Genomic DNA, 26866 nt, shown 5'->3' on the forward strand with positions numbered 1-26866 from the left:
GATAGATATATATTTACATAACATAGGCCCTTGGCCGAATTGTCGAGTAGAGGTCCAAAATACACCCCGCGGGTGGAATTGTGCGAATTAACAAGTTCTTCAAAAGACTACTGAAGCAGATAAAACAAAAGACACAGTGGCAGCTCAGGAGGCGGCAGACGGATTCGGGGGGTCGGAGGAGGCGCCAGCGTCAGGTGTCGAGGCGGTCGGCCGGCTAGTCTCGGCTTGATCGCCTCCGGCGGCAGTCGGGTCGGTCGCACGCTGCTCATTGCTGGAGGCGCGGTCGGGCCGAGGCTGGCCGTCTGCTCCGTCTTCTGGTGCCTCCGCCTCGCCCTCATCCTCCGCCTCGTCCTCCTCCTCGACGCTGGAGCCGATCACCTCCGCCGAGTCTTCGCCGTAGTCAGGGTTCATCCCAAACCACTCCGGCGGGACCTCCTCGCCGTCTTCAGACCGCTCGGGGACGAAGATGCTGGTGTCAGTGTACTCGGCGATCGCCACAGCACGTTTGACGAGGGCGTATTCCGCAGCCACCAGCTCCGGCCGGGCCTCCGACCGGAGCGTGGCCAACCGGTCTAGATCCAGCCCCAGGTACCATGCCTTGACGAACTCCAAGGCCCGGCGCGCTCCAGCCCGAGCCGAAGAGCCCTTCCAGGCCTCAAGACGACCAGCCACGACCTCCAGCCAGTTGGCCGTCAGGCTGGGGGTGCGCGGAGCCTGCATATCCGGCCACAGGGCGGCAATCGCTTGGGCACCGACGCGCTGAAGCCGGCGCAGCATCCGGTGAGCCGGCCGGAGGCGAGCCTCGATGCTCAGGATATGCTCGTCAAGAGTTCGGGGGGCATCGGCAGCGATCTCTGCGCCCTCCGCCCTCCGATTTTTGTGGTCGGCCTCGATGGCTTGGATGGCGGCCTATGACTGCCCAGGGAAGAAGTCTGCAAAGACATGAAGAAACGAAGAAGCAAGTCAAAAACCAGGAGTTGGCACGATTTAAAGTCGGCAGCTTGAGGAAAGAGAGTAAAGAGACTCACCATGAACGATGTCTTCAATCTCGTGGAAGCTGGAGGACAGCAGCGCCTCCTTGTCAGACCAGGAGGAGCGCTCGCTCGCGAACTTGGCCAAGAGGGCAGTTTTCGTCTCCTCCGCCTCCCTTTGCGACTTCACAAGCAGCTCCTTCTGCTCTGCCAACTAAGTGGCCAGCAGATCGCGCTCTGCGGCGAGCCTGCTGCACTCCTCCCCTTTGGCGCGCAGGGCGGAGTTGGCTTCGCTCAACTGCTGTTGAAGAGCAGCGTTGGCTCCTGAAGGAAACAAGAAAGATAGCAGTCGTCAATAAAGAAGGTCGCCAAGAAGATCCGGCCCGACTGCTCAGCAGTCGGCCCGAATCTCGGGGACTACAGCCCGCGGGTGCGCCAGCGCGCCCCCGCAAAGAAGAAAAAGAGAGACTTACTCCGGCTCTCCGCCAAGTCGGCGGTCCGCTTGCCCAGCTCTTCAACATTACAGTTGAAGGCAGTGACGCGGAGGTTGTGGTAATCCTGCGACAAGCATTTCAGACAAAGTCAGTACCCGGAAGTTCATCAATTAGAGTTCCGGGCCGCCTGCTCAGCAGCCGACCCGTAACTCGGGGACTACACCCAGTGGGTGCGCTGGCGCGCCCCCACAAAGAGGAACAAGAAAACAAAGACCAAAGGAAAAACAACATACCCGGACGGCTGCCCGCGACGCTAGGAACGCCTTGGTGCAACTCTAGAGAGCGTCGCCCTCAGCATGGAGCTTCGCCTGGACGTCCAGGAGTGCCCGGTTCAGTGCCGCCTCCTCGCACCCACCCAACGGGTGCGGTGCTCGTCGCTTCGGTGTCTGGAGCCGCCGAGCTGGCGGTGCCGGCTTCCAGGGGGCAGGGTGCCGAAGTCGCCTTCTCCAGACGACGGCGTGTTGGCGAGCCGACTTGGAGGATAAGCCTCGCCACGGCCTCGTCCTCGGTCGGCGGCACTGGAGGGTCCGCTGGCTGCTCGCCTCGCGCACCTTCAGACGGCGGCGGAGGCGGAGGCGGAACGTTTGCGTCCGGAGTAGAGGGGTCGCCGCCTTCCCTCTTCTCGATGGGGTTCTCCCCGCTGGCTTCTCCAGTCGGCCCCGCGAACTCTGGAGGCGGCGGTGCAGAGCTCAGCAGGGTGACGAGCTCTGCCGACTGGCGGCGGGCGGCTTCCTCAGCCCGCTGCTTCGCCGTGGCGGCGGCTTCGGCCTCCGCCCTGTCGGCCTCCGCCTTCTCCAGGCGGAGGGCCTCTTCTTTGTTGCGCTTCTCTCGCGCATTCCGCTCCGTCGCCTCCCGGAGGTCAGCAGCGGGGTCAATCCGCCGAGTGGTGGCGGACGTCTCCACTGACCCCATGACGGAGGCGGCGGCGACCCTCTCAAGAGAGAGGGGAGCCCTGAAGCAAGAAGGGCATGCAGAGATTCAGACAAATCACGAAGAGAGAATAAAACCCTGAAGACAGAATACTTACGCAGAGACCAACGACGGCTTCTTCACTTCCTTACGGAAGCGGATGGCCTTCGCGGCTGCCTCGTCCCGCCGGGTCACCGTAGCCGAGCCCTTGGGCTTCTTCGGCCGGCTGCCGAACAAAGTCGGCACAGTCCGGCGCTTCTTCCCGCCGCCTGGAGCGCCCGACGCGGCAGAAGATCCCGCGCCCGGCTGGCTGGTTCCTAGCCGATGGCGAGGGGCGACTCCTCCCTCGGCGTCGTCTTCAGGCCAGTCGGCGAAGGTCGCCGAGGGCCTGAAGTCGCCGGTCGTCCCTCCTCCTCCCTCGGTGTCGTCCTCCAGAGCCGCCGCCCCCAGATCTGGGTCGTCGATGTCGCTCTCCGCCCGGTCGGCGGCGAACTCACGGGCCGGCCCCGAGGTGCCGGCTGATGGATGAAGAAGGGGATTCTAACCAAAGCCGACTAATCAGAACAAAACTCGGCAAGAAGAAGACAATCTAAAGAAAAGAAAGGCGACTCACCACGGGCAGGGGGTTGGCGCGGGAGTACGGCTCCTTGCCGAATCGCCAGTCCTCCAGGAGCCTCCTGTCTGAAAGGTAGTTCACCATGTGGGCCACCTCTTCGTGAGACATGTCCTTGGTGCACATCCAACTTGGGTCGCGGCGCGCGCTCATCTGGCATATCATGTGAGGGCGGCCTTGGAGTGGAAGAACTCGGCGCGACACGAAGGCGACCAGTAGGTCCGGCCCAGTCAGACCCTCCGACTGCGTCAGCACTCAGAGTCGCGTGATGGCGCCGGCTCCCGCAGGCGTCAGCGACCGGGCCCGGTACGACCAGTTCGGCAGTCGGCCAGTCGGCGGGCCGGCTTCGAAAGCCGGCAGATTGACCCAGTCGCCCCTCGTGGCAACGTTCCTGACGTAGAAGTGGGACCTCTGCCACATGTTCACCGACTTCAACAGCGAGACGGAGGGGAAGTGGTTGTCGGCTCCTGTCCTTCAAACGGCGATGAAGGCGCCGCACTGAGCCGACACACCCACGGCCTGGGTGCCGAGCTTGGAGAAGCAGAACTCCCCCCAGAGCTCGAGGGTGGGGAGGACTCCGAGGAAGCCTTCACACAAAGCCACGAAGGCCGTAGAACTCCATGAACGACCGGAAGAAGCTGCTCGCCGGTAGCCCCAGCCCGCGCAAGCAGTGCGAGCGGAAGATGACCCGCTCGCCCTCCTGCGGGGCGGGGGAAATCTCCCCCTCCGGCACTAGACGCACCTGCACGCGATCCTCGCCGGGAAGCCGACGGGTCCGGCGGAGGAACTCGATATGGTCTTCGTGGACTTCGGAGCCGTCCCAGGTGCCGTAACGCACTGGGGGAGGCGCGACAGCGGAGGAGGAACTCATCGCGAAGCTGTCGCCGCGGTGTTCGCTGGAGCTTGGGCGTGCGGCAGAGCGAAGAAGAGAGGAAGCAGGAGAGCGAGGATGAAGAGAGCGAGAGGTAGTAGGAAGGAGGGGCGCGCGTGCCCCCCTCTTCCCCCTACTTATAGCCCCGTGGGCTGCGAAGCCGAGGGGGCGGGCGTGGGGATTTACTGCGCCCACAACCCCACGTCCCCCACGATCCCCGAAAAGTTACTGCACGCAGTAACGTCACGGGAATCCCAACCGTCCACGGGGGCCGCAGCGGATCCGCTCGGGCGCCGAGGCGCGGTAGTGGCGGGCCCTGCCTCCGGGCCTGTCCCGTCGCGCGCGTGGGCTGGCAGGACGGCCTGGCCACGTGCCCTCGCGTGACAGGCCAAGAACGGGCGGCGGCCTGAAAGCTTAGCTAGCACGCCACTTGAAATCCCGCCGCGACGTTCGAACTACTGAGCAAGTCGGAATTGAGTGAGTCTGAGTTGGGCGAGTCCGACTCCTTCTAGTCGGCCCGGGGAAGTCAATCAAGACCACGCGTCGAGCACCCGGAGAGAGAAACTGCTGAGGCTTCTCGGCCGATCATCCGCGGCGCCTCACCAGCTTCGGGGACTACTGTCAGAGTAATGGGCCACGGGTAGGCCAACCCGAGGCCCATAACCTTTCAAGACATCGGGGCAGGCTGCGCCCCACAAGACTCCGGGACGAAGAGCCGCCTCCTGAGGAGTCAACGGCAGGACGGCCGACTGCCCGCCTGCGGCTGAGTCCCAGGGACGACTTCCAAAGAAGCCGGCTTTGGGGAGTCGGCCGGTGACTCCAACGAATCACGACCTCATCAAAGGGAACGAGGCAGGGGCGTGGCCACAGCAAAGCCTACCCCCGCCCCTCACCAAGGGTAGGCATGGCCATAACACGCCGTACTCCGGAAGATCTCCGTGCGGCGTGGCACTGTTGCCATGCTAGCCCTAACGTCAGCACCACAGTACCGAGTCCTGTGCCCACGACGGTTTGTCTGTACAGCCTGGAAGCATCGGGACCCACCGGCCAGCGAGACCTCGGGAGACGGCGGGAGGACCGCCAGTCGGACCCATCGGGAGTCGGCCCGGGGAAGTCGGCCGAGCCAGCCCCCGGGGCCCACACGCCATTAATCAAGATGAGATGGGGAGTGGCCACAGTGATCGCCCGCCAGGCGGCGGGGCTGTTGCCATGACCCCATGACCAAGTCTGCGTCATCAGGAGCACGGCTATAGTAATCAGCAGCCGGCAAGACTCGCCCGCGGCGGACGCGGCCTGTCGGCTCTGTACCAGACCAGTCGGCGGGCCCCAGCAGTCGGCGGAGAAGTCGGAGGTCAGAGGCACTAACGGCTGGGCCCGTGCACAGTCTAATTACCATTGTACCCCTGGGGGGTGGGCCTATATAAACCCCACAGGGCACCCATGCAAAGGGTTGGATCCCAGTAGTTCTACACCATACCAGATAGAAGGAGGGAGCTGGCCTTGCCCTCTCCTACCACCAGATACAGCTCAAGGAGCAACCGTGTAAACACTTGACCATAGTGATCATGCGGAGACCCCGCAGAGCAGCAGTAGGGGTGTTATCTCCTCGGAGAGCCCTGAAGCTGGGTAAGATTCGCCGGCGTGCATGTCTTCACCTCATCCCATTTCCAGGCACCGGCGACGTTCTACTCGCCCCCACCATGATAAGCCATCCGTTGGCATATGTCGCACCAAACCCCCGACAAGCTCCTATCGGGATTTGTCGGCACATTCGGGCGGTGTTACTGGATTTGTTTTGACTTGTCAGAGTTGTCTTGTAGAACTGGGATACCGAGTCTGATCGGAATATCTCGGGAGAAGGTATATCCTTCGTTGACCGTGAGAGCTTGTCATGGGCTAAGTTGGGACTCCCCTACAGGGATTTGAACTTTCGAAAGTCATGCCCGCGGTTATGGGCAGATGGGAATTTGTTAATGTCCGGTTGTAGATAACTTGAACCTTAACTTAATTAAAATGAATCAATCGCGTGTGTTACCGTGATGGTCTCTTCTTGGCGGAGTCCGGGAAGCGAACACGGTGTTGGAGTAATGCTTGCCGTAGGTTGTTTCTCTAGTTCTTCGTTCGTGCTTTGCCTTCTCTTCTCGCTCTCTTTTGCGAACAGGTTAGCCACCATATATGCTAGTCGCTTGCTGCAGCTCTAGATATTTACCTTGCCTTACCTATAAGCTTAAATAGTCTTGATCGCAAGGGTGCGAGATTGCTGAGTCCCCGTGGCTCACAGATTACTTCCAAACCAGATGCAGGGCCCGATGACTCCGTTCCAGATGATGCGCTTGAGCTCAAGTGGGAGTTCGACGAAGACTCACGCCGTTACTATATGTCTTTCCCTGATGATCAGTAGTGGTGCCCAGTTGGGGTGATCAGGACCATGTCGCATGTTGGGTTGATCTTTTATTTTGGTACCATAGTCGGACCATGAGTGTATTGGATGATGTATTGCTATTTATGTATTTTGTGTGACGTGGCGAGTGTAAGCCAACTATGTTACCTTTCCCCTTATTATGTATTACATGGGATGTTGTGAAGATTACCTTACTTGCGACATTGTTTTCAATGCGGTTATGTCTCTAAGTCGTGCTTCGACGCGTAGGAGATATAGCCGCATTGAGGGCGTTATAGCGCCGCTGCCGGTGCGGCGCCCAAGCGGCGTCTCCTGTGGCTCCGGCTTGATGGGGCGGAGCGCTGACGACCCGGAGGAGAGCGAACCGGAGCCCGACGACGAGGAGGTCGCCGCCTCCATTCGCCGCGCCGTCCAGGAACTACTGCGGCGGCGAGAGAAGGACGGGGGCGCTTGGTACTCGACGCGCGGTGTGTTGCCGGTCTCGATGTGATCGAGGACGGCCTCGAGGGTGCGGCCGGGCACGCCTCACCATTCACACCGCCCGTCGGTGTTGAGGCGGCCGCGGGGATGATGCCGTCGGTGGAGGCGACCTGGTCTTTGTGGCGGCGGTGGAAGTACATCGTCCACACTGTGTGGTTGTCGGCAGTGTACCTCGGCTCGTTCCGCTGCGCCTCCGACAACGACGAACGAATGCGGGCGATCTCGGCTCGCCGCTCAGCCCCGGTGGGAACCGGGGGCACCGGGACGCCGGCGGCGCTCAGCCTCCACGAGCCCGGCACCCGCATGTCTGGGGACGCCGGGTAGTCGATCTCGTAGAGGAGGCGCGCCTTGTCCTCGCGAAGATGGCGTCGGGCGAAGCCGTTAGCCGCCGGGGCGTCGCATGGATAACGCTCAGCCATTGCTCGTTGGCGGGGGAAGAGGGGGAGAGTGGCTTCTGTGGCGAGACGAGGTGAGAGAGGAGGCGAGGTGTGGCGACTGTGGCGTTCATCGACGGGGAGGTCGGCTTTTATAGCCGAAGCGAGGCGGTGAGAACTTGCTCGCCGGGTGCCGCGTGGCAGGAGTGGGTGGGACGCGCGTTGTGGCGCCTTCACTGCGCCATCCGTGAGGCATCAATGGAAGGCTGACCGACACGGCAGCGCGGCAGCCTTGGCATTGATTCCCGCGGGAACCGAGGCGATGAGAACGGCGAAGCGGCGTGTCGCTGACTCGGCGGGCTCATTCCTATTCGCGCCAAAATTAGTTTCTCCGGCGTCTTCAGGCGTCGGGTTCGATTTGGGTCCGCCGACGTCAGTTTCAAACTAAACCGACAAAAAACGGGTTCTTAAGGACGTGGCTGAACTGCTTTTTGGCGCCGGCGCTAAAAAATGTCATGGGCCCATTGGAGACACCGCGGGAGATGCTCTATCACGAAGGCAAGCGCCAAGGAAAACAAGCCCGTGTGGTCGGTGGTTCCTTGCTTACGTGTTGCTGCGCTGATGTTTAGTACCACATCGCTATTCCAGGTCCATACACTGTGGAATAAAAGGTGACGCCCGGGTGCTGGCATACACCGTGCGGCAAGCACGGTTACAGCACGAAACCAATATACTATGATTAAACATCGACCAGCGCCAACAATGCGACAGGTATGTATCGTGCGCCTTCACGGCCAAAACCACCCATCACAAAATCTTGTGAGCTAACGAATAAACAGTATTCTGTCATTGCAGGGGCGCCTTTTGTTTTTTCAAGGCCAAAAATAAGACTATCTCTTATTTGGTCCTAAAGACTATCTCTTATTTGGTCCTAAAATTAGTAAACATAGGTGATCAAACCACAGAATTGTTAATTTGTTATGCCATGCATTTATCCTGCGGATACAGACTTACTACAACCTTGCAGGTATATTTGAAGTTGGATCATACGTTTACTAATTTATATACAAAAACAAAATACTGAAGTCACATAGTTGCTAGGTTATCCAAAATTACTTTTGGAGCTCGGCCTCCATGAAAGCCGGTTTCTGAAAAATTCAAAATTCAACAAAATTTATATTTTTCACATTGCAAAAAATCCTGAAAAAAATACAGACATACATGGAGGCATAACACACGTGTGTGTAAATTTCCAGGACGAAATATGTTGAAATGAGGGCTGTGCAAAAAAGAAAAATCTTTGGCTTTTCAACACATGATACTATTCATCCCAAAAGTCCATGAATTTGTTCTTTTTGCACAGATCGCATCTCAAGGTATTTCATTCTGAAATTTTACACATATACACATCATATCCTTGTGTACTTGTGCAATTTTTTCAGATTTTTTTGAAATCAAATAGTATTCTGTCATTGCAGGGGCGCCTTTTGTTTTTTCAAAGCCAAAAATAAGACTATCTCTTATTTGGTCCTAAAATTAGTAAACATAGGTGATCAAACCACAGAATTGTTAATTTGTTATGCCATGCATTTATCCTGCGGATACAGACTTACTACAACCTTGCAGGTATATTTGAAGTTGGATCATACGTTTACTAATTTATATACAAAAACAAAATACTGAAGTCACATAGTTGCTAGGTTATCGAAAATTACTTTTGGAGCTCGGCCTCCATGAAAGCCGGTTTCTGAAAAATTCAAAATTCAACAAAATTTATATTTTTCACATTGCAAAAAATCCTGAAAAAAATACAGACATACATGGAGGCATAACACACGTGTGTGTAAATTTCCAGGACGAATTATGTTGAAATGAGGGCTGTGCAAAAAAGAAAAATCTTTGGCTTTTCAACACATGATACTATTCATCCCAAAAGTCCATGAATTTGTTCTTTTTGCACAGATCGCATCTCAAGGTATTTCATTCTGAAATTTTACACATATACACATCATATCCTTGTGTACTTGTGCAATTTTTTCAGATTTTTTTGAAATCAAATAGTATGAATTTTGAATTTTTCAAAAAAAAAAGATCAGCCTCCATGGAGGCCGAGCTCCAAAATGATTTTCTCCTAGGTTATCTATCCCCTATACAAGTACAAAATCCTGGAAGTGCATACATGGTACGTCCATACGCCCAGCAAGAACGCCACTGATCAGATTACTTTCAGCTTGGGGTGCAAGCGGCATCCCGCTTCGTCCCGCGAAATTAACACTACATCTGCACTACAGTATTATCCTCCAGCCCACCGCTTGAATCCCTACTTCCAGCTGACTCTCCATCATAAGCACATCAGGCATGATCTGCTACCAGCATGTATTTCTACATTACAGCCATACCTCAGGTCTTCAGAGTAGCTGAGGCGATTAAGTAAAAATACAAAAGGCCATCCCAGCACACATTTCAAGTCAAACATTCATGGTCATTCACATCAAGTGCATACTGCATATGCAGTCTAGAGTTTTGAACCATACAACAGAGCATATCAGGGATGCATTCTTGTATATAAGGATCAAACGATAACACGGACACAATGCCGCTGCCCCAGCAACCTGCTTCTGGTATTAGCGTAACGGCACAGAATGAGAGGCCCGGAGGACCCGACAAATCCATGTATGTAATTCATCTCTTCTTAAAACCGTACTTCTTGCGCTCGTAGAAGAGATCGGTCTTGGCGCTTCCAAGGTTGACAATCTTGGGGCACCCATCTCGGTCCTTCTCCTGCTGCGTGCACTCTTTGCAGTAGTAGGCGTCTGAGATGCCAACTCCGCCGCAGATGACGCACCTTCCCTGGAACGAGCCGTAGTTGCACTCGTCGCAGACCCGGACAAGCGTACATGGGCGCACGTACGAGTCACAGATGACGCACTTGCCATCACACTTCTCACACAGGCGACCAATAGCAATGCCAGGCTGCTTCCGGCACATGATGAGATCAGGATGATGCTTCGCCATGGCTGGTCAGATGCTAACCTGGCAAATCATATTTGGATTCATATATGATCAGAATATAGCAATGTTAATCTGCAAGTAGCAGGAATAACAAGCAGATGAGCAATTCACATCCCCTCCTAAGAGAAGCAAACTGTTAATGAGGTTACCATTGTAACTATTAGCAAACTAAACACAGTATCCCCTACAGAGAAGCAAATAGTTGTTCAATTAATTATTCTGAAAACAGGAAAACAGCAAAAACTCTTTCAGAAATACATATTCCTCCAGCTCTACATTACGTGCCATTATTGTTTGTCAGGTTTACGAGAAATAATGGAAGGACAAATTATACTGCTACTACATCTCATAATTAAAAAAAAAGGCAAACAGGGTGGGTATGGCTAAAAATGGCACCAACATCATTCCAATATGTTTGTTCGGCATCATCAGGTGGGTTTCAAACACAATTTCATGGGATATCTTACAAAGAGAAACATCACAAATCACCAGAAAATGCCAACATTACCAACATTTAAGCTAACCAATTTGAAAGCCACTGAGTATCTCCTAACAGAGATCTCTCATAAAAAAAGATACAGTTCCGTGCAAGGGTATACATCGTAAGAGTGTGTTGTGACATACTAACACCTAGGCACATGTTTCCTACTAAAGCTACAACAAATCACTGATCACATGTTCTCACAACTAGTGGCTAAGCTAGAAACTCACTCATACTCAAGAAGAATGCTACCCCATGATTCATGCCTTTAGGTATAGCATATTAAATTCCCCGCAAAAGAAAGGTGTGGTATGTTAGGCGATGTAATCCTGGTTTCGACGTTGGAAGTTGCTCCACAACATTTCCAATCAATGGTCACCTGGTTGGCTAGTTCCACAGATTTGTTGTTGATGTCATATATAATTTGGATACTGCAATCAACTGAACCTATTTATTATTATTATTAATTCCAGTAAGGAGACTGCAGTATTCAAATTACTCTGAGCACAAATCTGTCTCAAAGAGAAACCGACTAATCGTAACTCACGATTTGGGGGAAATTGAAGACCTAAACCAGAGGAATGTGACTGAGCTACGGGGACTAGCAAAGCAACAGCCCCATATACAATGGCCGGCAACAGTGTAATTAGGCTGTCCGTCAAACAGCAGCTCTGCCCACATCATCGATTGTAGGCATGGCTGATCAGAAATACATATGACAAAACAACATAGACACAGGTTTTGAGTTATAACCACCTGCAGTGCTGGATAGGATCGGACAAGCTTCCCTAAACATTTTGACACACAAAACTAAACAGCAACGCTTTACCAGAAACAGCTTCTGTTGAGAGTTAGGCTCATAATGCAAAGACTAACATGCATAAACAAACTTGCTAGCCTCCAATTTGATTTACACTTTGAAAAGCATAGGACTCTGCTCCATGCTCTACAAGCCGTGGCCACACAAGATTCGGCAGCGCCGACCACAACATTCCATCAAACACTTCACGTGCACGAGCGCAAAATCCCCAAGTCATCAGGCAAAAATTGTCTCACTAAAAACCAGGCGCTCAACTGCGTTCCACCATCGGTGACACCGCGTTTATCGGCTTTCGCGCAACCCCCCAACCAACGGGATACAGACCCCTCTGTCCCCTACAGCCCTACTCGAGCCGCATGTGCTCTAGGGCATGTGTTTCTGGCGACGGAAAAGAACCATGGTTCATCCAGAGAAGTTTTGGATTCGGTGGTCACGCACCTTGGAGAGGAAGCGCTGGCTGCGGCGGCGGTGTCGCTCCGTGCTCCTGGCGGCGACGAGGATACACGATGGGCTCGGCTAGTTCTCGCGGCGCGGCGGAGAGTGATGCTGCTTCCTTTTTCGAGGGGTGGGTGCTACAAGAGTCAAGAAGCTTACAGATGGATGCACGATCCGAGCCTCCGACCGAATACAGCACAGCTCATCCAATCCAACGGCTGGAAACGGCGTGACGAGTTCAGTACGCTCCGCGCTGGAAACGGCTGGAAACTTTTGGTCATTTTTTTCTTACAATAAACTCCCCCTTTTTTTCATGTGTCACGATAGTAGCATCATATACAAGCATTGGGATGATCGCACTAAAGGCCGAATCCATCCATAATTTCAGGGGGAGAAAACTTAGCTAACCTAGCTAATTTATGAGCTACTTAATTACTTTCTCTAAACTAGTAATAATTATAGATTATATGGTAAAATCTAAGGACATAAAGTAGCAATCATCGAAGATTGCACTAGCAACAGAGGTAGAACTACCCTCTTTTAGAGCTTCAGCGACGTCCACATTATTTGAACAGATTTCAACTTTGCTGCAGCCTCACGACGCACGCAATATTCATACCAAATCGGACAACTATTGCCTCTGCTGTAAATGAAATAAAACAAGTATCAAGTTTTTTGTTAGTAGCAGCAACAAACTGCCCGCTATGATCTCGAAAAACTGCACCGACTGAACCCTCCAGCGTGTCACTGTCAAATCCAGCATCAACATTTAGTTTGACATGGCTATATCTTGGTTTCACACAACCAACCACTTTCTATATAGGTTTCAGACTACATGATATAACGAAGTTGGCCGCAAGTCCTCTCACTGCCAAACTTATTTGAGCTGCATTTTGGATATATTCCACCATGGGTCAATTTCCTCCTTTCGTACCAAGGGTATTATGCTGCCGTTGCCATAATTTCCCTTTGTTTTGGCAGTCCCAACATATGAATATCAATGTCCTTTAAGCATAACAAGTGCCACAAAACAGCTTCACTAGCCCTGTCCACATTGGTTGCTCTCCTAATGACATCCTCCAGACTGAGAGATTTTCAAACGTCCACTGCGAGTTTGCATTCAAACAGAAGATGTTGAATTGTGTCGGGTCCCTGATTGCGTGCAAGACAATTAGGATTAATTTTAAGATGCTTATTAGCTAGAATAGACCAGCATGGAATCACACTATGCAACGCTCTCTAGATAATTTTTTGAACTTTGGTGGGCACAAAAGGCTCCAAACTAAGTTCCATGTACCAGTCTGGTCATGGAAACTTTTGGTCCTTAATTTCTTTATTTAAGACAACCGAACCTAAAATAGCTTAGCCCATAGAATTATCAATCTTCCCTTTGCAATTGATAGTATTCATGTGGAAGATCCTATAATCATGCGAAAGTAACAAGTATAGTAGCACTAACCATAAGCGATACACACTCTGAGGCAACACACGACCGCGAGAAGACATGACGAGCTTTAATTTGGCAATGTTCGACATTAGGCATGACGATGGTGAGGGTGGCACGTCAAGGCGTGGCGCGTCAATGCCAGCATCGTTTCTCATTTGCTCATCCAATCACCATGCTAGACCTTGCCGGCGTGCCAAACTACTCGGCCGCGTCCTGGTGAACCCTGTAGTCGAAGACGCCTCCAATCGATGTCGCTATTGTCGTCTTCGGTCACAGTCACTGCTGCATCGATCTCCCCTTTCTCCGCATCTTTGTCCTCCACCTCTGCACCCTCGGGTCCATGAAGGTCTCTCGAAGCCTTCTACCCCCAGGAGATATGATAACCCACAAGTATAGGGGATCGCAACAGTTTTCGAGGATAGAGTATTCAACCCAAATTTATTGATCCAAAGAATATTCTCAAGTATTAACAGCTGAGTTGTCAATTCAACCACACCTGGAAACTTAATATCTGCAACAAAGTATTTAGTAGCAAAGTAATATGAATAGCAAAAGTAACGGTAACAAAAGTAATGTTTTTGGTATTTTGTAGTGATGATAACAATAGCAATGGAAAAGTAAATAAGCGAAGAACAATATATGGAAAGCTCGTAGGCAATGGATCAGTGATAGAGAATTATGCCGGATGCGGTTCATCATGTAACAGTCATAACCTAGAGTGACACAGAACTAGCTCCAATTCATCAATGTAATGTAGGCATGTATTCCAAATATAGTCATACGTGCTTATGAAAAAGAACTTGCATGACATCTTTTGTCCTACCCTCCCGTGGCAGCGGGGTCCTAACGGAAACTAAGGGATATTAAGGCCTCATTTTAACAGAGTACCGGACCAAAGCATTAACACATACTGAATACATGAACTCCTCAAACTATGGTCATCACCGGAAATGGTCCCGATTATTGTCACTTCGGGGTTGCCGGATCATAACACATAGTAGGTGACTATGGACTTGCAAGATAGGATCAAGAACTTTCATATATTGATGAAAAGATAATAGGTTCAGATCTGAAATCATGGCACTCGGGCCCTAGTGACAAGCATTAAGCATAGCAAAGTCATAGCAACATCAATCTCAGAACATAGTGGATACTAGGGATCAAATCCTAACAAAACTAACTCGATTACATGATAAATCTCATCCAACCCATCACTGTCCAACAAGCCTATGATGGAATTACTCACGCACGACAGTGAGCATCATGAAATTGGTGATGAAGGATGGTTGATGATGACGATGGCGACGGATTCCCCTCTCCGGAGCCCCGAATGGACTCCAGATCAGCCCTCCTAAGAGAGTTTAGGGCTTGGCGGCAGCTCCGTATCGTAAAACACGATGAATCTTTCTCTCCGATTTTTCTCTCTGAACACGAATATATAGAGTTGGAGTTGAGGTCGGAGGAGCTCCAGGGGGCCCACGAGGTAGGGGGCGCGCCCAGGGGGGCAGGCGCACCCCCCACCCTCGTGGCTAGGATGTGGGCCCCTGGTCTTGATCTTTTGCCAGTATTTTTTATTATTTCCAAAAATAATCTCCGTGAAGTTTCAGGTCATTCCGAGAACTTTTGTTTCTAGACATAAATAACACCATGGCAATTCTGCTAAAAACAGTGTCAGTCCGGGTTAGTTCCATTCAAATCATGCAAGTTAGAGTCCAAAACAAGGGCAAAATTATTTGGAAAAGTAGATACGACGGAGACATATCAACTCCCCCAAGTTTAAACCTTTGCTTGTCGTCAAGCAATTCAGTTGATAAACTGAAAGTGATAAAGAAAAACTTTTACAAACTCTGTTTGTTCTTGTTGTTGTAAATATGTAAATCCAGCATTCAAGTTTTCAGCAAAGATTATAAACTAACCATATTCACAATAACGCTTAGGTATCATGTTTACTCATGTCAATGGCATAATAAACTAGCGAGCAATAATAATAAATCTCGGATGACAACACTTTCTCGAAACAATCATAATAAGATATAACAAGATAGTATCTCGCTAGCCCTTTCTGAGACCGCAAAACATAAATGCAGAGCACCTTTAAAGATCAAGGACTAACTAGACATTGTAATTCATGGTAAAAGAGATCCAGTCAAGTCATACTCAATGTAAACTAACAGTAATGAATGCAAATGACTGAGGTGCTCTCCAGCGGGTGCTTTTTAATAAGAGGATGATGACTCAACATGAAAGTAAATAGATAGGCCCTTCGCAGAGGGAAGCAGAGATTTGTAGAGGTGCCAGAGCTCGGTTTTGAAATAGAGATGAATAATATTTTGAGCGGTATACTTTCATTGTCAACATAACAACCAAGAGATGACGATATCTTCTATGTTACACACATTATAGGTTGTTCCCAAACAAAATGGTAAAGTTTATACTCCCCCTCCACCAACAAGCATCAATTCATGGCTTGCTCGAAACAACGAGTGCCTCCAACTAATAAGAGTCCCATCTGGAGTTTTGTTTGCAATTATTTTGATTTGGTTTGCATAAAGCATGGGACTGGGCATCCCAGTGACCAGCCACTTTCTCAGAAGTGAGGAGCGGAGTCCACTCCTCTTGAGAATAACACATCTAACATGGAAAATACGGACAACCCTAGTTGATACATGAGCTATGCGAGCATACAAAACAGGGTATTTATTTGAAGGTTTAGAGTTTGGCACATACAAATTTACTTGGAACGGCAGGTAGATATCGTATATAGGTAGGTATGGTGGACTCATATGGGATAACTTTGGTGTTTATGAGATTGGATGCACAAGCAGTATTCTCGCTTAGTACAGGTGAATGCTAGAAAAAGACTGGGAAGCGACCATCTAGAGAGTGACAACAGTCATGAACATGCATTAAAATTAATTAACACCGAATGCAAGCATGAGTATGATATAATGCACCATGAACATAAATATCGTAGAGGCTATGTTGATTTTGTTTCAACTACATGCGTGAACATGTGCCAAGTCAAGCCACTCAAATCATTCAAAAGAGGATACCACCCTATCATACCACATCACAACCATTTTAATAGCATGTTGGTACGCAAGGTAAACTATTATAAGCTCCTAGCTAATTAAGCATGGCATAAGAAACTATGATCTTTAATTGTCGTCGCAAACATGTTTATTCATAATAGGCTGAATCAGGAACGATGAACTAATCATATTTACAAAAACAAGAGAGGTCGAGTTCATACCAGCTTCTCCCATCTCAATCAGTTCATCATATATCGTCATAATTGCCTTTCACTTGCACGACCGAACGATGTGAATAACAATAATAGTGCACGTGCATTGAACTAAGCTGGAATCTGCAAGTATTCAATAAATAGGAGAAGACAAGGCAATATGGACTCTTGGTTAAATCAACAATAATGCATATAGGAGTCACTTTAACAATTTAATCATGGTCTTCTCCTATCGACCCCCAGAGAAAAGAAAAAAAATAAAACTATTTACACGGGAAAACTCCCAACAAGCAAAAAGAAGAACAGGAAATCTTTTTGAATTTTCTTTTTAATTACTATTACAAGCATGGAAAAAACTAACTAAAAGCTATAACTATTTTTTTAAGGTTTATTAAACACACAAGAAGAAAGCATAAAAAGAGAAAATAAACTAGCATTGATATTACAATGAAAATGTATGAGCACCGACAACTAGCAATGAGTGTGTGAATATGAATGTAATGTCGGTGAGAAATACGTACTCCCCAAGCTTAGGCTTTTGGCCTAAGTTGGTCTATGGCCACGGTTGGCCTGTCGGATATCCATAGTAATAGTTGGGGTCGTACTGCGAAGAAGAAGACTTTGATTGCCACTGGTTGGCAATCATATCTGGATCCCACTGGTAATTAGACTGTCGTGGAAGATCAACTTGTGGTTCCGACTCTGGCTCTGTGGTTGATGTAGGGTTCCGATAGGCATGAATAGCCTCCAACAGAACAAGGTACTTGCCTGCAGATAAATCAAACAAGGAAGGAGCAGGCAGGGTAATAGTTTCAGGATGATGTTTATCAAAGAACAATTTGTATTTGAGCTCATTTTCCCTATTCTTAACAATAAAATCGTGTGCTACCATACTCTTATAATCTAAATAAACAGGAGGCAGCAATTTTTCTTCCTTCTCATAATGCCTAATAGGTATGTTAAAATGTGCAGCTAGGCGTGAGGCGAAGATGCCTCCAAAGACGGGGCCTGAGGGAGTCCTGGATTAGGGGGTGTTCGGGTAGCCGGACTATACCTTCAGCCGGACTCCAGGACTATGAAGATACAAGATTAAAGACTTCGTCCCGTGTCCGGATGGGACTTTCCTTGGTGTGGAAGGCAAACTTGGCGATACGGATATTCAAGATCTCCTACCATTGTAACCGACTTTGTGTAACCCTAACCCTCTCCGGTGTCTATATAAACCGGAGGGTTTTAGTCCGTAGGACCACTTCATCATTACAACAATCATACCATAGGCTAGCTTTTAGGGTTTAGCCTCCTTGATCTCGTGGTAGATCTACTCTTGTACTACCCATATCATCAATATTAATCAAGCAGGACGTAGGGTTTTATCTCCATCAAGAGGGCCCGAACCTGGGTAAAACATCGTGTTCCTTGCCTCCTGTTACCATCCGGCCTAGACGCACAGTTCGAGACCCCCTACTCGAGATCCGCCGGTTTTGACACCAACATTGGTGCTTTCATTGAGAGTTCCTCTGTGTCGTCGCTTTCAGGCCCGATGGCTCCTTTGAACATCAACAACGATGCGGTCCAGGGTGAGACTTTTCTCCCCGAACAGATCTTTGTCTTCGGCGGCTTCGCACTGCGGGCCAATTCGCCTGGCCACCTTGAGCAGATCGAAAGCTACGCCCCTGGCCATCAGGTCAGGTTTGGAAGCCTAAACTACACAACTGACATCCGCGGGGACTTGATCTTTGACGGATTCGAGCCACAGCCAAGCGCGCCGCACTGTCTCGATGGGCATGATATAGCTCTGCCGCCGAACAGCGCCTTGGAGGCCGCACATGCATCGGTTCCGACCATTGATTTGGAGCCTACTGCGCCAATCGAGGATCATCGGTTGGACGCTGCCTCAGGGGCTGCGATCTCAGAGGCGATCGAGTCGAACTCTAGCCCCGCACTCCGCATGGCCCGTGACTCCGAGGAGCCGGATTCCTTTCCAAACTCCGAACCCCCCGCGCCCCTGCCAATCGAATCCGATTGGGCGCCGATAATGGAGTTCACCGCCGCAGACATCTTTCAGCACTCGCCCTTCGGCGACATCCTGAATTCGCTAAAGTCTCTCTCTTTATCAGGAGAGCCCTGGCCGGACTACGGTCAGCAAGGATGGGATTCGAATGATGAAGAAATTCAAAACCCACCCACCATCCACTTTGTAGCCACTGTCGACGACTTAACCGACATGCTCGACTTCGACTCCGAAGACATCGACGGTATGGACGACGATGCAGGAGACAACCAAGAACCAACGCCTATAGGGCATTGGACAGCCACCTCATCTCACGATGTGTACATGGTGGATAGCCCTAAAGGAAGCAACACCGAGGAAAACGGGGATGGAAAGAGGGATCGATCTCTCGAAAAACAATCAAAGCGTCGGTGTAAACGCCGACCCGAGCCCTGCCTCGATAAAGACCCAGCCATAAAGCAGGATGAGCCGGTAGACGACGAGCATGCCTTAGAGCAACCGTCCCAACAGGACAACCTGGATAGAGAAACTGAACATCCCTCCCCCGACAAAAATGGCATTCCGGACGACCCTACGCCGGACAAGCCCACGAAGCAGAAGAACCTCCACAAAACGGCTTGTTGCAACCACACGCAGCCTGAAAAAGCAGAAGCGGAAGCTAAAAACTGCGGAAGATGCACTCAGGATCAGATGGAGTAAAGTAATCAATACCGCAGATAAATACGGCGACAGTCGCCGCACTAAAAGCTATCCGAAGAGAAAGCTACTGCCTGAATTCGACGAGGAGGCCTTAGAGCCCTCGCATTCCAAAAGTGAGAAAGCTACATGGTCGGATAGACGACCCCATGGCCAGCATAAAGCGGCAAGCAGCGCCGCACTTAAGCCGGCATGTGACCCACTTAAGGATTCGCATCATGGCCCAACCAGGTCCATTTACGGGCCAAGAAAGCAAGCTCTCGTAAGCAATGCAGTAAAGCCATTATCAGAATCCGGCACACCCAAATACAGGGGTGCCGCACAACCCCCATGTTTCACCGATGAGGTCCTGGATTATGAATTTCCAGCGGGATTCAAAGCCGTAAACATAGAGGCATATGATGGAACAACAGACCCTGGAGTCTGGATCGAGGGTTATATCCTCCACATACATATGGCTAGAGGAGATGACCTCCACGCCATAAAATACTTACCCCTCAAGCTTAAAGGGCCAGCCCGGCATTGGCTCAAAAGCCTTCCTGAAAACACAATCGAAAGTTGGGAAGAGCTCGAGGACGCTTTCCGAGAAAATTTTCAAGGGACCTATGTCCGCCCTCCGGATGAAGACGATCTTAGTCACATAACTCAACAGCCCGGCGAGTCAGCTCGACAATTCTGGAATAGATTCCTTACTAAAAAGAATCAGATAGTCGATTGTCCGAACGTCGAAGCCTTAGCGGCTTTCAGGCATAATGTCCGAGACGAATGGCTCGCCAGACACCTCGGCCAAGAAAAGCCAAGAACAATGGCCACACTGACCCGCTTTTGCGCAGGAGAGGACAGCTGGTTGGCAAGATGCAGCACCAGCGACTCAAGTACATTCGAAACTAGGGATGGAAACGGAAAACCGCGACGCAATAAGGACCGTCGCTGGACTAAGGAAAAAAGTCCGAAGAGCACGGCAGTCAATGCCGGATTCAAAAGCTCACGACAGAATCAGAAAAAGCCGCCCCTCCAAGATAATAGGGACGACCTATCCAACCTAAACAAAATCTTGGATAGGATATGTCAAATACACAGCACTCCCGGAAAGCCTGCTAACCATACCCACAGAGATTGTTGGGTTTTCAAACAATCCGGCAGACTCAACACCGAACACAAGGGGCTCGACACACCAAGCGAAGACGAGGACAAACCCCAAAAGCAGAGTATCAGGAAACAAAAGAATTTCCCACAAGAAGTAAAAACAGTAAACTTACTCCGCATAACAAAATGTGTGGCTCCCATAAAGGTACGCGCCCCACGGCCTATCCCAAAGGAATCCCGCCATTGGTTGTCAAAACCAATCATCTTCGATCATCTGGATTATTCTAGAAGTGTCAGGAACCCAGGCTGGATCGCCCTGGTACTCGATCCAATAATTGGCGGACTCCAGTTTTCAAATGTCCTTATGGATGGTGGCAGCGGACTCAACCTGATATATCAGGACTCAATCCGCCACATGGGGATCGACCCAAAAAGAATTCGCCACAGCAAAACCTCCTTTCAAGGAGTAACGCCAGGTCTGGACACCCATTGCATGGGTTTTCTCCGGCTTGAGGTTATTTTCGGCTCTGCTGATAACTTCCGTCGCGAAAAGCTGACTTTCCACATTGTCCCATTCTCAAGTCGCTATCAAGCACTACTGGGACGCAAAGCTTTCGCCTGCTTTAACGCAATACCGCATTATGCATCTCTTACGCTTAAGATGCCCGGTCCACGCGGCATCATCTCCTTAAAGGGGAAGCAGTGAGAACACCTCCCCCAAGCGGAGGATTGTGCGGCCGCTTTAACAGCCCCACAATACAATGGCTTCACCAGCCAGAACATCGGAACAGGTCATTAAGACCACGGACACGGATAGACGAGTCCGACACAAAAGTATCATTGACAAAGGCTTAGTGGCCATATACCCCTGCACTAGGGGCTTCACACGTATAAAATAAGAGACAATAAAGCTCAATTTTTCAGATTTTTTTTCAAAACTATGTTATTTTTTGTAGCAATTTCGGAAACTATAGCGTAGAATGAAAAAAAAACAAAACTAATAGCCCGTCAGCCAATCTTTGGCCGAAGTAGTACTTTTCGGCCACAACTAGGCCGAAATAGTACTTTTCGGCCATAGCTAGGCCGAAGTAGTACTTTTCGGCCACACTTAGGCCGAAGTAGTACTTTTCGGCCACACTTAGGCCGAAGTAGTACTTTTCGGCCACACTTAGACCGAAATAGACTTTTTGGTCAAGCCTAGGCCGAAAAGTCACTTTTTGGTCAACCCTAGGCCGAAGTTGCATGGCTCATGCTGAATTGTATTTTGTCGCCACCCGTTTCCCGCCCACCCCTTCCCGCCACCCGTTTCCCGCCAACCCCTTCCCGTCATATGTTTCCACCACCCGTTTCTCGCCAACCCCTCCCCGCCAATCCCTTCCCACCTTATTTTCCCGCCAATCCGTTCCCGCCTTATTTTCCCACCAATCCCTTCCCGCCTTATTTGCCCGCCAATCCCTTCCCGCCAACCCTTTCCCGCCATACCGCAGTTATTCTTTCCCGCCATTTTCTCCTCTGTATCTATAAAACCCCCTTCAGGCGGAGGTGGATAAGGCATTCCAGTGTAGTGTAGTCGAGATGTCCCACTATCCATTCGATCATAGTTTTCACCCTAAGATGAGCAGCACTCTGCTGAGTCTAGCTACCGATTTCAGGATGGACAATAGGATAGTTCCATGGGACGAACTCACCGGTAGTGACACCATAATGAATGAGTTGGCTCACCAACTACGTAGGTCTGGGTGGCCTGAAAGGACCTATGAGGAGGTACATCAAGAACTTCTTAGGTTGCATGAAAGGTGGAAGAAGGTGGTGGAGCCGAAGAGTGAAACTTTTAGAAGGACTGCAGAAAAGCATCCATTTTTATGGACTGAGGAGAGCGAGGACGACGATGATATCTTCATGCCGCCGCTTCCGGGTTCTGCATCGTCGAAGGGCAAGAGTTCTGCATCGTCCAAAGGAAAGAGTTATGCATCCGCGAAGGGCAAGAGTTCTGTATTGACCAAGGGCAAGAGTTCTGCATTGACGAAAGGCAAGAAGAGCGCATCGTCGAAGGGCAAGAGGGCTGCATCAACAGAGGATGACGATGATGACTTCATGTAGTATGTAAGATGTATTCCAGTTGTACCGTTTCATTGAGATGTATTTGCATTATTAGTTTGTATTGTATTATTGTATGGCATTATGTTCTATCTGAATTTCATTTTGTAGTATGTAAGATGTATTGCACAAGTTCAGCCGCACCGTTTAATTCAGATGTACTTGTATCTTAATTATCGGTTGTAGTCTATTTGGAAATGTAACTGAAATAAGAATGCGAATTAATAGTAATATGTGTCTCGCATACATAAAACAATATATGTCTCCTGATCACATAGAAGCAAGTGCGATAGTAACACATACATGAAGCATGTCTCATACATAAATACTGACACACAGCTGCGAATAGTCTGAAACTAACATAGATAATGAGTCATACATAGATAGATAAGCATATCACTGCGGGGGACGACGACGAGTCTGGGTCTTCCTTGGGCGAGGACCCGAAGGCGATAAGCGCTGAGGCGGTGGACGAGGCTCGCGATAACCACGACCATAGTTAACCTCGTCTGTCACGGTCTGTGTCTCCTGCGTCGGTGGTGGTGGTGGAGTGTGAAACACTGTCTGCGAGAAGCCATAAATGTTTGTAGCTTGGTCATCATCCTCGCGGTCGCCCTCAAAGTACGAAGCACCACCACTAAGGATCGGTGACTGCTCTGAATGCATGAATGGTTGCGACTGGTTGCCGCCTGCGGTAAAGTAAAATTGATACAAATGCATGAACGAAGCACCACCAGTAAGCATCAGTGACTGCTGAGAATGCAAGAACGATTACTACACTGTTCAAAAGAATGTAGTGAGTAGTGTTACCTAGATTCATCTGCTGATGCCAGTAAGCGCTCCCTAGCTATGAAGGAGGTGGCTCATGCCAGGAAGAGCTCCCTGGCTGTGAAGGAGGTGGCTCATGCCAGGAAGAGCTCCCTGGCTGTGAAGGAGGTGGCTCATGCCAGGAAGAGCTCCCTGGCTGTGAAGGAGGTGGCTCATGCCAGGAAGATCTCCCTGGCTGTGAAGGAGGTGGCTCATGCCAGGAAGATCTCCCTGGCTGTGAAGGAGGTGGCTCATGCCAGGAAGAGCTCCCTGGCTGTGAAGGATGAGGTTCTGCACGGTGCACAGAGGGTCGTGGTTCTGAACGGTGCACAGAGGGTCGTGGTTCTGAATGTTGTACAGAGGGACGTGGCGGACGATGTGCTGGAGGAGGAAGTGCAACATCCGAAGTCCGTCTACACGTAACAGCTGCGTAAATCCCGCGTAGCTTGTCATCAAGACGCCTCAACCATGAGACGCCCTCTCGCGGTGGGATAGTTTCTCCCCTCTGAAAGCGCCGCATTAAAGCGGAAACCTCCTCTCGCACCTGTACTGTCAAGTCACCCTATACACAAAGAATGAACCAATTATATGCTCGTTGTATGATAGACACCACGAATAGACAACCAAGCGAATATGTCCAGATTAACAAAAGACTTAACATATGAGAACCAAGGCATTTACCGCGTGGTGTCTGGTTCCCACAACAGAGGCAGTTGGGTACATATCGCTGGTGAGAGGGGCTTCGATCTGATCAGTAGCAGCTGATGGAACCAAGTAGATCCTCGTTGTATGCCGGTAACGCTGCAGATACAACCCAAACATTTCCCAGTTAAAGGGCCGAACCTCACCCCAGATATTTGTCGCAGCGGTAGTCCATTCGTCAACGTAAGGGGTAATGCTCTCAAGCCAATAAGTCATGGACTTGTTTCCTCCTAGGCGACTGTCCCTGAGATTGACATGCGCGATACATGATTAGGTATATTATGAATGCAGAGCTGCCAACTAAAATAGTATTAGTACTTACTTGTGCACGTGGTCTGGCAAGTGTGGAATATCTGGAATCGCAGGCTCTTGATATAGACCGAACTGTCTCATCACCCTATGAAGAGACATCTCCTCAACCGTCACGTCGAACACCAACTTGGCCTTGGTCATCCAAAAGTGCCGATCTCTAGTGCACAATCCAGAAATCCCAACTGGGTACCTCGATGATATAGCCTGAGGCGAGTATGGCTCCCAAATAACTTGATCCTCGTGCAAACTATCAAACTGCGCCATGAAGGACGGGTAGCATCCCCTAACCTGAGTATGCGCAAACTGTCTCTGTGCATGACAACAAATAAGCATTAGTAATACTATTGAATGGCAAGAAATAATTGAATTAATTGTTACTTAATATAAAAGTACCTCTCGCCGTGTCCAAACAGATCCCATAGTAGGTAAGTCGCCGATAGCAGGCACATAAGTCCCAGCTAAGTCCTCCAAACCAAAAGGTTTATCAATGTAGACATAGGGTCGTCCAATAGGGAACCTCTCGTATGACCAAAGCTGCAACAATAATGGACATCCAACAAGACTAGATTTTCTAGACTTCAACAAGCAAGCTTTGCACAGGCCTCTGTACGTAGCCGCTAACACAGCAGAACCAAAACTCCTCTGTAGAATATCCGCAGGGCAACGTGCGTCAGCTATCTCTCGTGCAATACCGATGAGTCGTGCATCGACAGTGGTCACGTGGTTCTCCGTAAACATTGTCTTGCCGAATAGCCAAAGAATATATGCCTCTAGGGACCGGTCAATCTGAGCCTCCGACAACTGAACGTCGGGATGTCCTAACGAGACAATCTACATAGAAACGTAATAATTGTATGAACATCAGACAACTAAAAAACAACATTTGTTTAAGTGGCCGTGATGGTTACCTGAAACTGGCTCAACCATCTAAAAAGAGGTCCATGAGGATCGTTGTCTATAGCCCTAGCAGTCGGGACTGCAGCCAAAAAACGGGTCTGCATCGCTGCTTGCCACCCAGATTCTGCCTCTAAGGGACCTATGGCCAGCACCGGCCAGAGGTAATCCCAACAAGTAAGACACATCCTGTAAAGTAGGCGCCATCTCTCCCCAAGGAAAGTGAAACGTATGTGTTTCTGGTCTCCATCTATCTACTAAGCAGGTAAGGAGTGACTTGTCGTAAGAGAAACGTCTCACTTGCCTCTTGTGTAACTGCAATGGTTCACCTGCCTCATCTAAGTCCGGACCATCAATCCACTCATCCAATGTACCCTCAACCAGCCGTGCCAAGGGTAGAAGTCCAGCCCAACTTAACCTACAAAATAAAGAGATTGTTAGCGGTTATGAAAAGTATGTCAAACATAGTAAGTCATTATATGGTCTCCATTATATGCACACATACCTATCAACCCATGAATCGTGTATCAGCCAGTTAGTCTTTGGGGTACGAGTGACCAACACGTCTAAGTTGTTGCCCGCTTCCGTAAGAGCGCCCCGGTGCTTTCTATCGATGTTACCATTAAGCAACGGATACGAAGACATATCTGCAATTCAAATTATCCGCACAAATTATAACATAGTCCTGACATATTACAAATTAAAACATAGTCCTGACATATTACATATTAAAACATAGTCCTCACATATTACAAATTAAAACATAGTCCTGACATATTACATATTAAAACATAGCCCTCACATATTACAAATTAAAACATAGTCCTCACATATTACAAATTAAAACATAGTCCTGACATATTACATATTAAAACCCACTACGGCACATTATATAGCTTGTGAGTTATTTCTTCCTCATCCGCCCCTTCGGCCTCGACTGCCACGACCACGTCCGCCTCTTGCTCTTGTTGTCGCAGCCGTCGACGTGGAAGCACTCGTCGATGCGGAAGCACCATCTTTGTTCAGGTCGGGACAATATTTCATCCTATGCCCATAAGCCGTGCATAACAAACATTGTCTGGTTGCTCCGCCAGCTTCAGACTGGTCCATATCGTTCTGGATGCGACGGGCCTTTCGTTTGCCCCTACTTGTTCGCCGAAGGTCTGGATGCGGGATGTATACTCTCTCACCATCGTTTACCTTGTTGAAATTGCCGACGACTCTAAACCCTGTCATCTCGCCTGTCCAGGTGTTGAGCACTGGCTCTTTTAAATAGTATGGGGACACGAAGGATATAGCATCCAACTGAATCTGGCCACAGGCAGCCAACACATGAGAGCAAGGTAGGTGCAGCAACTTCGGTTTGTTGCATGTACACTCACACGTTGGATAAAATTCCGTTCCAATTTTTACCTCGTGTGTCTTCACCTCATTTCCAGAACCAAAACCATCGGTAGGAAGCTGAACCTCATACCTCCTTTCTTGATTCCCTATGAGTCTGACACTGTGCTTCTTTGCTTTCTCTATCTTCTTTGCCATGTATTCCATGACACGGCTACAATAAGGTGTGTTCTGATTATCTTCAATATGCTTCTTTGCTAACTCGTGCCTTTCTCTGAAATATCTCAAAGTGCCATGGAATACAGCCTCCACAATAGCTGTGAGTGGCAATGCTCTATTCCCTCTCAGCACAAAGTTATACACCTCTG

General features: G+C 49.6%; 2 protein-coding genes across 2 annotated transcripts; both read right to left on the reverse strand.

The window, feature by feature from the left end:
• Nucleotides 1–9574: 9574 nt before the first annotated feature.
• On the reverse strand, nt 9575–12053 carry LOC123148232 (PHD finger-like domain-containing protein 5A). Its single transcript, XM_044567611.1, has 2 exons — nt 11865–12053; nt 9575–10146 (listed from the first exon to the last, which is right to left on the reverse strand). The coding sequence occupies exon 2, from the start codon at nt 10126–10128 to the stop codon at nt 9796–9798; it is 333 nt and encodes a 110-aa protein (XP_044423546.1). The 5' UTR covers nt 10129–10146; nt 11865–12053; the 3' UTR covers nt 9575–9795.
• An 11848-nt stretch (nt 12054–23901) lies between these two features.
• Nucleotides 23902–25299, reverse strand: LOC123152057 (serine/threonine-protein phosphatase 7 long form homolog). The gene is made up of 4 exons (XM_044571665.1): nt 25172–25299; nt 24657–25094; nt 24274–24566; nt 23902–24195 (listed from the first exon to the last, which is right to left on the reverse strand). Exons 1-4 carry the CDS (start codon nt 25262–25264, stop codon nt 23904–23906), a joined length of 1116 nt encoding a protein of 371 aa, XP_044427600.1. The 5' UTR covers nt 25265–25299; the 3' UTR covers nt 23902–23903.
• Between the last annotated feature and the right edge of the window lie 1567 nt (nt 25300–26866).

This window comes from Triticum aestivum, chromosome 7A (assembly GCF_018294505.1).
Source record: "Triticum aestivum cultivar Chinese Spring chromosome 7A, IWGSC CS RefSeq v2.1, whole genome shotgun sequence".
In the NCBI taxonomy this organism is placed as follows: Eukaryota; Viridiplantae; Streptophyta; class Magnoliopsida; order Poales; family Poaceae; genus Triticum; species Triticum aestivum.

Bases quoted from the DNA above. Each gene is read 5' to 3' on its own strand.
- LOC123148232 (XM_044567611.1), bottom strand. From the start codon at position 10,128: ATGGCGAAGCATCATCCTGATCTCATCATGTGCCGGAAGCAGCCTGGC.
- LOC123152057 (XM_044571665.1), bottom strand. From the start codon at position 25,264: ATGCAGACCCGTTTTTTGGCTGCAGTCCCGACTGCTAGGGCTATAGAC. The intron at 24,567-24,656 runs GTACTTTTATAT...GCACAGAGACAG, and splicing joins CTGTTTGGACACGGCGAGAG to TTTGCGCATACTCAGGTTAG. The intron at 24,196-24,273 runs GTAAGTACTAAT...TGTCAATCTCAG, and splicing joins TTGCCAGACCACGTGCACAA to GGACAGTCGCCTAGGAGGAA.